Source organism: Vanessa tameamea, chromosome 4 (assembly GCF_037043105.1).
Source record: "Vanessa tameamea isolate UH-Manoa-2023 chromosome 4, ilVanTame1 primary haplotype, whole genome shotgun sequence".
In the NCBI taxonomy this organism is placed as follows: domain Eukaryota; kingdom Metazoa; phylum Arthropoda; class Insecta; order Lepidoptera; family Nymphalidae; genus Vanessa; species Vanessa tameamea.
This window is the reverse complement of record NC_087312.1, coordinates 6563455-6578552: the sequence shown is the minus strand read 5'-3', so window position 1 is coordinate 6578552 and position 15098 is coordinate 6563455. Positions and strand designations below refer to the sequence as shown.

Sequence of the window (15098 nt, the reverse complement as noted above, 5' to 3'; positions counted from 1 at the left end):
AATATGAATTCTACTCCTATTTGATTCTTTGGAGCTTAGTTTTGTTAGGTTTGAATAATAGTTTAATTATATAAATATTTTGAAATAGAATCTTATAATTGATACGATTTTACAACATAAATAATATCTTTATATCTAATTTCATCAAATAATATGTAAAATAAAATTAAATCTCTTCTAAGCCCGCATGAATATGTTGTGTTTGTTTTATCTGTGAGCTCATAGCACTTTTGAGGTTTTGAGTCGAAATTAACACAATAAAGTGAATATGTATAGCATACAAAGTTAATCTGTGAAATAAGAAATTAGTAATCTGTTTTGTTGGTGCTAGTAAGTTGCTTAAAAAGTATATCCAGTAGGTAATTACTAACTTGTGACTAATAAATTTCAGTGTTATTTTGTTTATAATTACAGCTTAGTTGTTTGACGAAACATCATATTTACAAAATAAAACAGTTCATTGTTTTTGACAAACTTGACTATTGTGTAGTGACAACTGATTCTAAAGTCTATTTCCTTTCAGTCTTAACTTCTTCAGAAAGATAAGGAAAAACGATAATGACCTAATCGGAAAAAATTGCATACATCGGCTTTACTCAAAATTGGTAAATATTTATTAATTTAATTATAAAGTTGGCTCTCGTGATCAAGTAGTACCGTAATATTAGTTTGTAAAAAATCTAAGAAATTTATTGTTTGTGAATGTTTATTACGTGGAGTTAAGTGCTTAATAAAATTATTCAGCAGATTATTCATAATCAATATTACTGATTGTGACGTATTTTTAAATACTATATAGTTGATATAATGAAATTGAAATCAGTTTGTCTTTAATTATCAATTGAAACAACAACTTATCACTTCTTGTTTTTATACTTTAAATGATATAATGGTACAGTACTGTGAGTTGTTACTTTAACAAATAGGTTTGTTAAAGTAACAACTCACAGTACTGTACAATATAATATGTTAGAAAATTATAATAATGACTGTCCAATTACTTACAGATTTATAATGTGGAAAAGTTAATTGTCCAGAAAACATTATGATATAATCATATCACTATGACAGAAAGCATTACAACACTTACTGCTCCAATTTCTCTATCAACATATCATCAGCTGAGTTTAACTGGTAAGTATTTGAATAACTATTTGTTCTTTCTGGCTTAAATTATTAAATTTTGTGTCTTGAAGTATGAGTATTTTGAATACTGTGCTATATTTTGTTTTTTATTTATATATGAGTCAATTGTTTTTATCTATACAAGAACCAATTGATATATAAGATTGGATGCAAATATACAGAATGATAAAATACTAAATTCAGTAATTTGTTGAGTCATGTTTCATAAGAATTAATTAATCATCCCTAAAATTAACAAAATATGCAAAAACATATCATTCTAATTAAATCTATTTCGTATTTCAGTCGAATCAGCTAGTATCCGTAATTCTGGACTTTTTAAACCAAATCCCTATTTGCAACTTATAATAGATGATAATATTTCAAGAAGAACTGAGGTCATAAAAAATACATTGCATCCAAAATGGAAGGAAGAATTTACAGTTTTGGTTACACCTCTATCTCAACTAGTATTGCGACTGGCAGACCACCACAGTTTTCGAAAAGATCACATTATTGGCGAGAAAAAAATAAATTTCTTAAAAATTCTTCTTTATATCAATGGAAAATGTGAAAATGTGGAATTAAGTATTGGTAAACATGAAGTTAAAACATCATTTTGTTAGTATACAGTTTTTACGTTGAAATAAATTTGTGTAAGTCTAATATTGCTGCTTTATTTTAGATTTGATGAAGAGTGTTTCTCAGGATAATGCTTCTAATGGGAACACAGAAGTGAAGGCAGCTGAGTTAGTGTTGCTCTTAGATGGCTTAAGAATTGACCCATCCATTTTAAATCAGTCACATGAAGCATTAGGAGAAACTAGTAATTCCCAAAGCCCCCTTAGTGAAGGTGTTCGATGCAGGTTTAGAATAAGAAATAATTTAGAAAACCAGAGGTCTGTGGTGCATCTTCGAGCATTGCGTGTATGTATAAATATTTTTACTATGATAAAACTTGTATTAAATGAAACTTTTTGTGCAAAGGTGATTTGTGCACCAATTTATAATTGAGAAAAACTAATTATGATAGTTTTACTGTCAATTACTCATTTTCAATTAGTGTATTATGCTAAAAATTCTAAATATTATAGCCCCCGCCGGGTCCGCCTCCACTGAGCAATGGCGCCGTGTCCGTGAGCGCGTTGGAGAGTGGCGCTGGCCCCTCGCGGCAGGATGAGCCGCCCGTCGCGCCCGTCGCTACGCACCTCGCGCCCGCCCCCGCCGCTACCCCCTCGGCGACGGCCGCTCCCACTGCCGAGGAACCTCTCCCACCAGGATGGGAAATGCGTTACGATGTTTATGGGAGACGGTAGGATATTTACCAGACATTTTTCTATGAATCTATGTCTATATAAATAAATATGTAATCTATTTATTCTAATTTAAATTAAGTTTTTACCTTAATGTTTAATATAATTTAATAGCTATCAAGTAGTTTTTCTTTATTTTAAATCATTCACTGGTGACCCCATTAGTTCTGATAGGCTAATCGAAGCTTTTAACATATTATTGCATTTTCATATGATGAGCATACTTTGGATCCAAATTACTGACTATACTTTAGTCTGGTTATGCTCGAAATATTCATCATATTAACTTAATCTTCATCTGGTCCAATTTCATATTTTGCTTAATGGGGCGTTTGCTACGAAATCAAGTCGAAAGGGAATGAAAAGAGGCTCTTTAAATATTCGTGCTCGTTCCTGGACTTGTCTTTCGTCATTCGCGCGAATGTTTTAATCCAACTTAAGACATCAAAAAAGCGGTTATGTTATGTTAACCTTGTTCAATGACGAAAAAAACAAAAACTTTGCAAATATTCATAGGTACTATGTGGACCACAACACGCGGTCGACGTCCTGGGAGCGGCCGCAGCCACTGCCGCCGGGCTGGGAGGTGCGGCGCGACGCGCGCGGCCGGGTGTACTACGTGGACCACAACACGCGCACCACCACCTGGCAGCGGCCCGACACGGAGCGTCTGGCGCGCTTCCAGCACTGGCGCGGCGAGCGTCGCCACGTAGTGGCGCAGGGCAACCAGCGCTTCCTCTTCCCGCCGCCGCGCCCGCACGCTCCTCACTCGCAGCCGCTGCTCCTGCCCGAGCCTCTCGACGCGGACCACGACCCGCCCCCAAGTAGGATCACTGTTTACAAACTATACTTCAGTATTCGAATTGAAGTTTCAGTATTGTATACGTGTCAGTCGGCACATTTATGTCCTCAAATTTACATCTCATCGAAGACTAGGGTTAAAATTTCGTGATTAAACAAAAAAAATTTGACAGTTAATCAAAAAAGAACCACTTTATTGTAAAGAATGGAAGAATATCAACTTGAACAAACGGACGCAAATGGCTAAACTAAAATTACAAAATATGAAATCAGGCGGAAGTGGCGCGAGCGGCCCGCCCGCAGCGCCCAGCGCGGCGCCGAGCGCGGCGGGCGCGACGGGCGCGGGCGCGGGCGCGGCGGACGAGGCGCTGGGCGCGCTGCCGGCCGGCTGGGAGCGCCGCGTGCAGCCCGACGGCCGAGTGTACTTCGTAAACCACAAGAATCGTACCACGCAGTGGGAAGACCCGCGCACCCAGGTACAGTCGCAACCTGCACGTGTGAGGTGAACTTGTGTTACGTGCGAAGATTACATGTATCTCTACAGTGTAGTATGGTAGAACATAAAGGACAAAATATTTTTAGGGACAAGAAATCAGCGCGCTAGAGGAGGCTCTCCCCCCCGGTTGGGAGATAAGGTTCACAGAGGAGGGCACGCGATACTTCGTTGACCACAACACGCGCACCACCACATTCCAGGACCCTAGGCCGGGCGCGCCGAAGGGTCCCCAAGGGGCCTACGGCGTACCCAGAGCCTACGAACGCTCCTTCAGATGGAAACTTAGTCAATTTAGATACCTATGCCAGAGCAACGCTTTACCCAGTCACATAAAAATTACGCTATCGCGGCAGACACTTTTCGAAGATTCGTATCATCAGGTAAATTTATCGTTTAATCATCTAACGTAAACATGACATACAAAGCTCTAGATTTTATCAGTTGTTAATCAACAGCCGGCTTATCAGTTGGACTCATTTAAATGTGCGTAATTGTATATCATCTAGCGAGATATTCAAAACTGATAATTTACTTTGTTAATTTTGCCCCACTGTCATTGTAAATACCTTCAATTGTCCAAGTTAGATACTATATATTTTTTTATTTCTTTACTCTTCAGATCATGAGGCTACCTGCATACGAACTTCGGAGACGATTGTATATAATATTCCGCGGAGAAGAAGGATTAGATTACGGAGGAGTTAGCCGTGAATGGTTTTTCTTACTATCCCACGAAGTTCTCAATCCAATGTACTGCCTTTTTGAATATGCAAACAAAAATAATTATAGTCTTCAAATTAATCCAGCCAGTTATGTTAACCCAGATCACTTACTTTATTTTAAATTCATAGGAAGATTTATTGCAATGGCTCTGTACCATGGAAGATTTATATATTCCGGTTTCACTATGCCTTTCTATAAGAGAATGTTAAACAAAAAACTGACAATGAAAGATATAGAATCAATTGATCCAGAATTTTATAACTCGTTAGTTTGGATTAAAGACAACAATATCGACGAGTGTGGCCTTGAAATGTGGTTTAGTGTAGATTTCGAAGTTTTAGGACAAGTGATACATCATGAATTAAAACCGTCGGGTGATAAAGAACGTGTTACAGAGGTATGTTTCTTACATAATAGATAACTCGTCAAATTAAATTAAGCCATTGGATCGTGAAAAATGTTTGCATCACTTAAACAATTTCATTAATGTCTGTAAACATTTACCATAATAATATTTATATATTACTGGGGTTTACCAATGATCATAACTGATGTCTGAATCATGCTCGTGATCTCGGCAAACATCCGGTGATAGCGATTATAACAAAGTTTATACAAATATTTATATTTATTATTAGGTGTTAAATTTAATAATTATAAATTTATCTTGTAATTTAATTAATTTGGTCCTAATCAAATGCTATGGCTATCATTGATAAATTCATCCTTATTCAATTGACTGTTTTTAACCTTTTCTCAATTTTTTTATATATTATTGTAGTAAACATAAACCCAAAAATTAATTCTTCTAAATATTAAAAAAAAATTAAGATAATATTACTAAATTGGGTTTATTGCTATCACATTAGAAATTACTTTATCTAAAGAGATATTAAATTTGTAAACATTCGAATGATTGAACCTTAACAAATTTTATGTTGTTTTAGCTTCAAAACAAATGCATTAACTTTAACTAGACTTTTCTGTAACATTTAATTAATGAAATGTAAAAAATATGTTGATATGATATCTACAAACAATATATCTTCATAAAATCTGTCGAGAGAGACTTTAAACTTTCGAAAGCTTGGGAACCGAAACACACAGCTTTCGGTAGATCTATCGAAATTAATATAAGTTAAATTATAAAAAGTTTAATTTGTTTTTTCACGCAATAGGAACGTTCAGAACGATACGCGGCCCCTTATTCGGGTTTTTACCTACTATAACCACTATGTTGTCCGTGTTCGGTACGGTTCGGAAAGACTACGGGATCGTGTTAATATAGAAACCCGCGTCCCGTCCCGTACTTAGCTTCGCTCCTCTGGGCCGCCTTAAATAGTACACGCGCGACCCCAGGGCTACGCTCTAATTTTTAAGCCCCAGGTATCGAAGGTGAGAGGGCCGAGCCGAGACGACATATACGTCGTTTCCACTCCTTTGTTCGTCTTTAGACCATGACGGTTTCACAGAAAGAGGCTACGGCCCTCCACGCAGAAAAACTAACCTAACCTAACCGAAAGATCATAAACTATCAAAATTGCATACGTTCTATTGTAAGTTTAATCAAGTTCACAATCTTTCAATTTACAGTTACTCGCGTGCTACTTTATAATCTAACGTTAATTAACATATAATTAATAATATAATTTTACGGTAATATTTATATGTCACCGTAAGATTACAAACATCGGTAGATTACAATTTATCTCGTCAGATTGTAAACTGTCGAAATATTGTGAACCGTGAAATATGATTGCAATTTAACGCATTATTTTTCGCTATATTGCAATCTATCGATGGGAAGCGGTCAAATTGTGAACTGGCGTAGAACGGAATGCATGTCGCGCGCTGATTGGTTGAACGTTATGTGCCCCCGCCTTCCCGGCATCCGCCATATTATTTCACCGTAAAATTGCAAATACCGTTAGATTATAATCTATTTCGCGCAATTGAAAACTGTCAATAGATTGTGAACGTTTATTCAATTTGCAGTAAAATATAAACAATTTCGATAGTTCATAATATTTCGGTTAGGTTAGGTTAGAGTTTTTATAATTTAACTGAAATTTACTTCGATAGGTTGTAAGCTACCGAATAATAACGGTGACATATGATTGGTCGCTCTTACAATAAGACCGGCCAATCAGGAAGAGCTTTCGACAGTTGACAATTTGACGCGGGACAAATTGTAACTTCGATAGATTATAATATAGCGAAAAATAATGCGTCAAATTGCAGTTCACAATATTTCGACAGTTGACAATCTGGCGAGATAGATTGTAATCTAACGATGTTTGTAATCTTACGGTAACATATACATTTAATTGTCATTCATGCTGTAATTTCGTTTTAGAAGAATAGTAACTACTGAGTTATTCTCGTTGAATATACATTTTTATCAAGTCGTAGTTATATATTTAATTGAATAGTAACGTGACGATTCCAATGTATGTACATGTGTATGTTTGTCATTATCACTTAAATGCTTTAACATGTTTAGATGTATGGTGTATTGTTAGATCCTTTACAATCCGAGTGGCACGGGTATTAATTCTTCGTCGTGTTTTTTTTAATATTCAAGGTAAAATTTGTTTTCTTTCAGGCTAATAAAGAGCAATATTTACAATTAGTTACACAATGGCGTATGACTCGAGGAATTGAAGAACAAACGATCGCTTTTCTTGACGGTTTTAACGAGGTATTCTAGTTTATTATATAAGTTTTAAATTTAATTTACGTTTGATACGACACACTCGATACAGCAATTAATCGTATACACATTATTATGATGCCAAGTGTTTCTAAAGAGTACAATTATAGAGTTTCTCATCAACGATGTGATGATGTCATTGAAATTTGCAGGTGGTACCGTTGGAGTGGTTGAAGTACTTCGACGAGCGCGAGCTGGAGCTGATGCTGTGCGGCATGCAGGAGGTGGACGTGGACGACTGGCAGCGGAACACCATCTACCGCCACTACACGCGCACCAGCAAGCAGGTCGCTTGGTTCTGGCAGGTTGGCATTACTCTTTATAAAATCTGTAGATAGATATTACACAAAACTTCATAACTTTAGTTTATAATACTAGTGTAAAAATATTTTTTTTATGTATAATGACATTTTTTTTAAATTCTTAATAAAACTAATAGTGATGATGATGTCGTGTGACCGATTTTGGTCACACCAGTCAATCTTCAAGGGAAACGAGCCAACTATGCAGGATATATTATAGTGCCCAAGTCAGTGCGTCAACACAGTTCACTCTGCTTCGTCATTCATCATCCGATAGGGCGGTAAATCCGACACGGCGGCATAGAATTGGGGCGCAAACTAACGACTTCCGAGGAATATTCACACTTCCGACTTCGGGCTGTCACTGAGATTTTTTTCGACAGAAAAACCCAATAAGTTTTTATCGGCCCGACCTGGGTTGAAACCAGATTCTCAGGATCTGTGACTTTATATATAGCTACTACGAGGCATTCAAAAAAAAAATACTGTATATAAAATTCTAGTACATACACCTAATTCCAATAGAAGCGGAAGGTAGAGCAACTGTACGATAATAATATTCTATAATAATAGTACTGTTATAACTTATTTATGCTACATAACTTTTCCACTTAACTACTAATACCCATTAAGTTCCCGCCAGTGTCGCTGTCGAAGTTATAAGGTTGGCAAACTCCGACAAAAAACTTCGTCGACATTGAAAACTATTTTTTTATACTAATATCTTAGATTATTATTAGATCTCGATCAATAATGTCATGCAAATTTAAGGTCACAGTTGTTTTTTACCTTAAAATCTGTGTGTGGAATTGGCTAAATATATTAAGTACCTTTTAAAGTTTAAAATCCCTAGGGCCTGAGTTTGTCTTAAAACATAAAGTAAAAAAGTTTTTAGCTAAGAAATTCTTGGAGAAATCCGGAGTTTAGTATTTGGCAAAGTTGTCATTTCCTCGCCTCTGAATGTATTGTTTGTATGTATTTCTATATATGATTTAACTGTTGACAGTGAATATAAAATGTCTTCTCGTGCTAGTCATTTTTAATTTTCATAGCTTCATAAAATTTATTTCTCTAAACAGGGGAATGGTTACTGATACTCTGTGCATAATTTCAGTTTGTGCGACAAATGGACAACGAAAAACGGGCAAGATTGCTGCAATTCGTTACAGGAACTTGTCGAGTGCCAGTTGGTGGATTTGCTGAGCTTATGGGTTCTAATGGACCTCAACGCTTCTGTATAGAAAAGGTAAGGAGGTCTGGAAGAAGATTAACTTTAAATTTATACCTTACCTTAATAAAATATACATATCAATGTAAGGTATAAATTTAAACTCTACATTAAATTTCACTATGAAGAGGTGATAAACAATACAATAATCACAACCTGAACTTGCAATATATCCTTACATAATAATATAAACTACATTATTAATAGCCTGCCAATTCGGTTTGGTTTTTAAAATTGAACATTTTTAGTTGGTTACTAGTAAGCATTATTGAATTTTTTTATATATTAATAATACTAACTACGAATTATTTTTATTCTTTAATAATATAGGTCGGAAAAGACACATGGCTACCGAGGTCACACACATGCTTCAATCGCCTTGACCTACCGCCTTATAAAAGTTACGAACAGTTGTGTGAGAAATTGAACTATGCGATCGAAGAAACGGAAGGATTTGGTCAAGAGTAATAGATTTTGCTAGTAGCACTAGTAGAATATTGTAAATTATTAATACTTTAATTTAAATGCACCAACCTCCATGAGAGGTTTTGTTCAATTGGAATTGGTGCCGTCGTAAAAAGACCAACCAAATACTTGTATGAATATTTGTTTATTAAACAATAATTTTATTGTGTAGATATCTTTTAGTGTATTATGTCAGTTATATAAGATATATTTTGTTTGAACTATATTTATAAAGTTCGTCTATAAAGTTCAATAAAAATCTTTGAAATGTAATTTGTCTTATTCTTTTTTGATATTATTATTTATCACAGTGTACTAAAAGAGTTGTATACATATAATACAACTTTTATAAGCAGAATAGCATGTCCACATATCTTTTTTTCAATATACGAAAACATACTGTCCCTTGGCCTTTTATATATACTATACTTATATCTGATGTAAACTAGTGTTGCATATCGATAGTCCACTATCAATAGACTATCGATAGTTAAGGTGTTAGATATAGTATCGATAGTACTGTCACGTGTCAATACTGTCGATATATTACCGATATAATCGATAGCTCCCCATGAGCAATAGTATTACTTTTAACTTAAACTATCGATAGTCCAAAACTATCGATACTATCGATAGTATTGTTCACGAAGAGCTATCAATACTATCGATAGTTCTGCAATGCTGATATAAACATACATTGTTGTTTAAAATAACGATGATGGTATAAGATTTTATGAAAAAGTATTTATAGTGTAGCGCATATGGGTAGGTCGCAAAGAACAGAAGTTATAGGAAAAATAATGAAAAATAATATATAAAAAATTCATATTCAGTTATTTTTTTAATATATATATAAAATATATTGTGTATAAATTTAATATATAGTATGGTTATTTTTATTACTTTAAAGATGATGTTTAAAATTCGAAAAGCAATATACAGTTTGCATCTCAAATAAAAGTTAAATTTAGTTTCAATAAGTTTTATTTCTGCTAATTTACAAATAAAAGGCGATTATTTTACGAAAGCGTATTTCTAAAATCACTGCCAATCATAAGTGTAGCAATAAAGATACAATTTTTTTACTATAAAAAGAAATAAATAACAAAATTAAACTGCATTTTTAATTAATACAATTTAGAAGTAGCAAATTCGCGTGCCTTTTTAATAGCTTCATCTAAAGCCCTGATATTGTTTCCAGAGGCTTGAGCAGACTCTGCCTTACCACCACCTTTACCACCAATAATGGGTACAATGGATTGAATCCACTCAGATGCTAGTAAGCCTTTTTCAATAAGATTTTTAGGTACAGCTACCAAACAGAAAATTTTATTTGAGTCCTCATCAACAGAGAAAAACATTGCAGCTGAATTAGGCTGTAACTGCTTTACTTGTTTTAAGGCAGCATCTAATGCTTTTGTATTACTATACGCCTTTAGCTCTTCTATGATTATTTCCGACGATTTATCCCCCAAACATAATTCCTTCGCTTTTTCAATTACTAAATTGATAGTCATTGCTTTAGCAGCTCTTTCTTTGTCATCTAATTGTTTCTTTAAATTCTTAAGCATAGTTCGTAGCTCTTCTTTCTTCCAATAAGATATCTGGGCCTGAGAGACATCATTTGTAAGGTCAACAATTTTTTTTACAATTTCCTTGTGATTAATATTTTCACCTTGTTCTTTTATGAAATTAGCAATGTTATTTACTTCATTTTCCAGAATGCTCATTTTATTAATAGCTTTCAATGCTTCAGGCCCAGTTAATGCTACAATTCTGCGAATACCTTTTGCAATTCCTTCTTCACTTACGATAACATATTCACCAATATGTCCAGTTTGATGTAAGTGAGAACCACCACAAAATTCGACGGAAGTTTCAAAACCAGTTGATGCATCTGGATTTTTTTCCAACTCATCAACTGAAATGCCAACTGAAACCACACGGACTGGATCTGGGTAGTGTTCATCGAACATGGCACGAAGTCCTTTTATTTTTTTAGCCTCACTCAAACTGGTGTGTTTTGCGTAAACACGCTTGTTATCACTTATAATTGATTTTATTTCGTCTTCTGTGTCTTTTATTTGTTTAACAGTCATGGGACCTTTATTAGTAAAATCAAATCTAAGGCGATCTGGCATCACAAGAGATCCTCTTTGATCAGAATCGTTTCCAAGCACTTTTCTTAAAACATTATTAAGTATATGTGTTCCTGTATGATTGTTCATAACTAATCTCCGTCTTTCTGTGTCTATATGCAGTGTAACTGTATCTCCAACTTTAAGTGTACCTTCAATTTTACCTATATGAAGAACATAACCACCCTTTACCTGAACATTAGTGACTGTAAATTCTACACTGTCATCGTCAGACTTTACCATATAGCCTTCATCAAATATTTGCCCACCCTGCTCAGCGTAGAAATTTGTTTTGTCTAAAATAACACCACATTCCTGGCCACTACTGACCTCATTTACGAATTGTTTGTTACTGCGTAATGACAAAATTTTTGCAGAGCATGGTGCAAACTTATATTCAGCATCTTTATCAGTGGAAGATGGAACATAATTATATTTAGGGGAATCATCTGTGACGGGCACTCCACTTTCCTGTAAATGACTAATAGCATGTATATCTAATGCCAATAAATCTTCCTGGCCTAAAGTTTTTCCTTGTGATGATAATTGAGATTCTTTTTTTGCTTTTTCATAACCTTCCATGTCAATAACCAGATTATTTTCTTCACACATTAATTGTGTTAAATCAATTGGAAAGCCATAAGTATCATACATACGCCAAGCAACATCTCCAGGTACAGATTTAGAATCACCAAGTTTCTCTATTGTTCTGTTAAGCAAATTCCGACCTCGACTTAATGTTTTCAAAAACTGAATTTCTTCTTCATTAATAATTTGAACAATTGATTCTGGATCTTTTTTAATTTCAGGAAACACATCACCAAGTAGTACTACAACAGTATGTACCAATGAAGCGAAAAATCCTGGTTTGGCATTTAGTTTTTCTGATGCAAATCTTACTGCTCTTCTTAAAATTCTACGGAGTACATAACCTCTGCCGGTATTATCTGGGTGACCACCATCAGATAATGCAATTGTTAATGTTCTTGCATGGTCAGCTAGTACACGGTAAGCCATATCAATACCATCCGTGTCATCAGAACCTACTTTACCGGTATAAGGTCTTACTTTAGTGCCATTTTCAATGGCTTTAAAAATAGGCATGAAGAAATCAGTATCATAATTTGCTCTTTTATTTTGAATTACAGAAACTAATCTTTCTAATCCCAATCCACAGTCAATGTGCCTTTTGGGCAATAACTTTAATGATCCATCAGTTTCTCTATTAAATTGAATGAAAACCAAGTTCCAAATTTCGAGCACATCAGGATCATCCATATTAACAAGATGAGCAGCATCTCTTCCACCGATCCGATCATAATGTAATTCAGAGCATGGTCCACAAGGTCCTGTTTCACCCATTTCCCAAAAGTTGTCTTTCATATTCCCCGGTAAAATGTGCGATTCTGGAACTCCTAAATTTAACCAAATGTTCTTGCATTCTAAATCTGGTTCCAGACCAGATGACTCATCTCCCCCAAAATATGTTACATATAATCTATCACCTGGAAGCTTATATACTTGCGTTAGAAGTTCCCAAGCCCATGCACATATTTCGTTTTTAAAATAGTCACCAAAAGACCAATTTCCCATCATTTCAAAAAATGTGTGATGATATACATCTTTTCCTACATCATCTAAATCATTGTGTTTTCCACCAGCCCTTATACATTTTTGAGTATTTACAACTCTTACATATTGAGCCATATCAGAGTTGGGATCTACTGATCCTAAAAATATGGGTTTAAATTGATTCATGCCAGCATTTGTAAAAAGTAAGGTAGGATCATCCAAAGGAATTGTAGATGAAGAGTGAACATACTTATGGCCTTTATTGATGAAAAAATCTATAAAAGCTTTTCTTATTTCACTTCCAGTCATTGAAGTATTCATTATGGCGTTGATCTAGAAATATAAAGAATGTTATTGTTAATTTTTAAAATTTTTAGTTGGAAACGAAAATATTTAAAATTAAATTGAAGTCATTGCTTCAATATGTGGTAACATAAAAACACTTTTTTAAATTTTGTTATTATTAGATGTCTATTCTCTATCTATTCTTCAAGAAAAATCATATTACACTACTGAATGACAAAATAAGTAATTTGTCTAATTAATTTTATACAAATAACTTATTTTTTGTGCATAAATATGGTATTACCAGAGCTAGGTAACAGACTTAAGCAAAGCATGTATTTTATAATACTTTGCTTAAATTAAAATACAAATTACAAATATTCTTTGGAACGTATTGAAAATATGAATTATAAAATACTGACATTGTGTATTTGAAAGTATTTCATATTCAGACCACTTGTTTGAACTATTTTTTTCAAACCTCATAATTAACTTTCGCTCATAACAACTTTAACTTAAACACTTAAAAGTAACATATTGCTTACATAAACTTGGAATTTCGTTTTTTATGGATGATTGTACAATTTCAATACAAATTGAATACTAGTAAGTTTGTTTACAATGCAGCTTTTTGCTAAATGTATTTTAGTAAAATATATATTTAAGAAATAAATATTTCAAATAAGTTACTACTAAATTTTTTTAGAAGTAACTATAACATAAATACTAAATAAGTTTTTTAATTCAAATACTGCCCACCCCTATAGCTATTGCACCATAAAAACCTATCTTACATTAATTATACCATATGGGTCAATTTTAAGTGAATGTCACATAGTTATGGAGAAAAGGATAATTTCGTTTACAAATTGCCGCCTACTTTTCATTGATATATAATATTTTAAAAAATTATCTATATTTTTAGTAAAATTACTAAAAAAATAGGTAAATATTTAGAGACTAGCAAGAGTAACTAAAATATATTAATTTAAATAATAGAAAATTATAACTGAATGAGGACCATATTACGTACCTGACTTATCAAAAAAATTTTAAATATTTATTCAAGGGAATATACAATATATTAAGTATATTAATTGACAAAAGGTTATCTTAACACATATTATTTTAATGTATACACAATCAGAAACAGGAACTTAAAGCTAGTGCTAATTTCGTCACAAATGTTTCAAAAGGTGACAAAATATTAAATTATTTATTATTTTATTATCCATATGGATCAGAGCAGTCAAATACAGTGAAAGTAAGTAACCTTTTGACCGAATAAAATTAATTGTGTATGCAAAATTTGATTTCTTGAACTCGTAAATTCATGCAAATATAGTTCATTATAAAATATAAATTGAAACACCAATTACCTTGTACTTGCACAACGAAAAAAAATGAAAAAGTGTAGTTACTCCAGTGATAGAGCAATTAGAAACATGCTCCACATTGCACCACAGACTAACTACTTCAGTCTTCCGTCTAAATTTTAGATTCAGTGCAACGTTGACATTTAACAAGTATGCAATAAAATGACAACTCATGAACTCAATATTTCCTTTAAGTTGGCAAGGGGAGATCAATTTTAAACATTTTTGCTTTTTAAGCAGTTCTTTAACTGTCCTTAAAAAAAATATATTTTTAGTTTTTTTTTTCTAATAAAATACTATCTCAACGAAGTACCAAATATACTATAATTTTTTTACCTTTTTTTATTTTATACTTTCTATTGATTGTTAGATTAAAAAAATATCTATTCATATTGAACTCTTTAATATTTTAATTCTAAAAGGCATTCTTTTATTGCCACTATATACATATTAAAATAATGTGAATGTCAATTTTTTTTGCACCTAAAATGTATTTTAGACTTAATGAAAAAAGATGACATTTTAAATTTTATAAAGAAAAAAAAGTTTTTTTTGTTACTC

The 15098-nt window shown here is 33.4% G+C and overlaps 2 protein-coding genes across 3 annotated transcripts; one reads left to right on the top strand and one right to left on the bottom strand.

Annotated features, from left to right (window-relative positions):
- The first annotated feature begins 208 nt into the window (after positions 1 to 208).
- Positions 209 to 9439, top strand: LOC113394573 (E3 ubiquitin-protein ligase Su(dx)). Of its 2 annotated transcripts, none has more exons than XM_064220191.1 (14): positions 209 to 359; positions 524 to 605; positions 1008 to 1134; positions 1432 to 1719; positions 1811 to 2052; positions 2220 to 2437; positions 2955 to 3262; positions 3513 to 3715; positions 3822 to 4115; positions 4355 to 4855; positions 7064 to 7159; positions 7324 to 7476; positions 8588 to 8719; positions 9032 to 9439. In XM_064220191.1, exons 3-14 carry the CDS (start codon positions 1065 to 1067, stop codon positions 9167 to 9169), a joined length of 2643 nt encoding a protein of 880 aa, XP_064076261.1. In that variant the 5' UTR covers positions 209 to 359; positions 524 to 605; positions 1008 to 1064; the 3' UTR covers positions 9170 to 9439. The 2 variants fall into 2 exon arrangements, with proteins under 2 accessions (XP_064076261.1, XP_064076263.1); XM_064220193.1 differs by having other exon boundaries at positions 214 to 330.
- Positions 9440 to 10180: 741 nt separating this feature from the next.
- On the bottom strand, positions 10181 to 14661 carry LOC113394572 (alanine--tRNA ligase, cytoplasmic). The gene is made up of 2 exons (XM_026631925.2): positions 14541 to 14661; positions 10181 to 13209 (listed from the first exon to the last, which is right to left on the bottom strand). Exon 2 carries the CDS (start codon positions 13195 to 13197, stop codon positions 10294 to 10296), a length of 2904 nt encoding a protein of 967 aa, XP_026487710.2. The 5' UTR covers positions 13198 to 13209; positions 14541 to 14661; the 3' UTR covers positions 10181 to 10293.
- Between the last annotated feature and the right edge of the window lie 437 nt (positions 14662 to 15098).

Coding starts and splice junctions, on each gene's coding strand:
- LOC113394573 (XM_064220191.1), top strand. CDS start 1,065: ATGACAGAAAGCATTACAACACTTACTGCTCCAATTTCTCTATCAACA. Junction 3,716..3,821: donor GGGAAGACCCGCGCACCCAG/GTACAGTCGCAA, acceptor AAATATTTTTAG/GGACAAGAAATCAGCGCGCT. Junction 8,720..9,031: donor AACGCTTCTGTATAGAAAAG/GTAAGGAGGTCT, acceptor TTAATAATATAG/GTCGGAAAAGACACATGGCT.
- LOC113394572 (XM_026631925.2), bottom strand. CDS start 13,197: ATGAATACTTCAATGACTGGAAGTGAAATAAGAAAAGCTTTTATAGAT.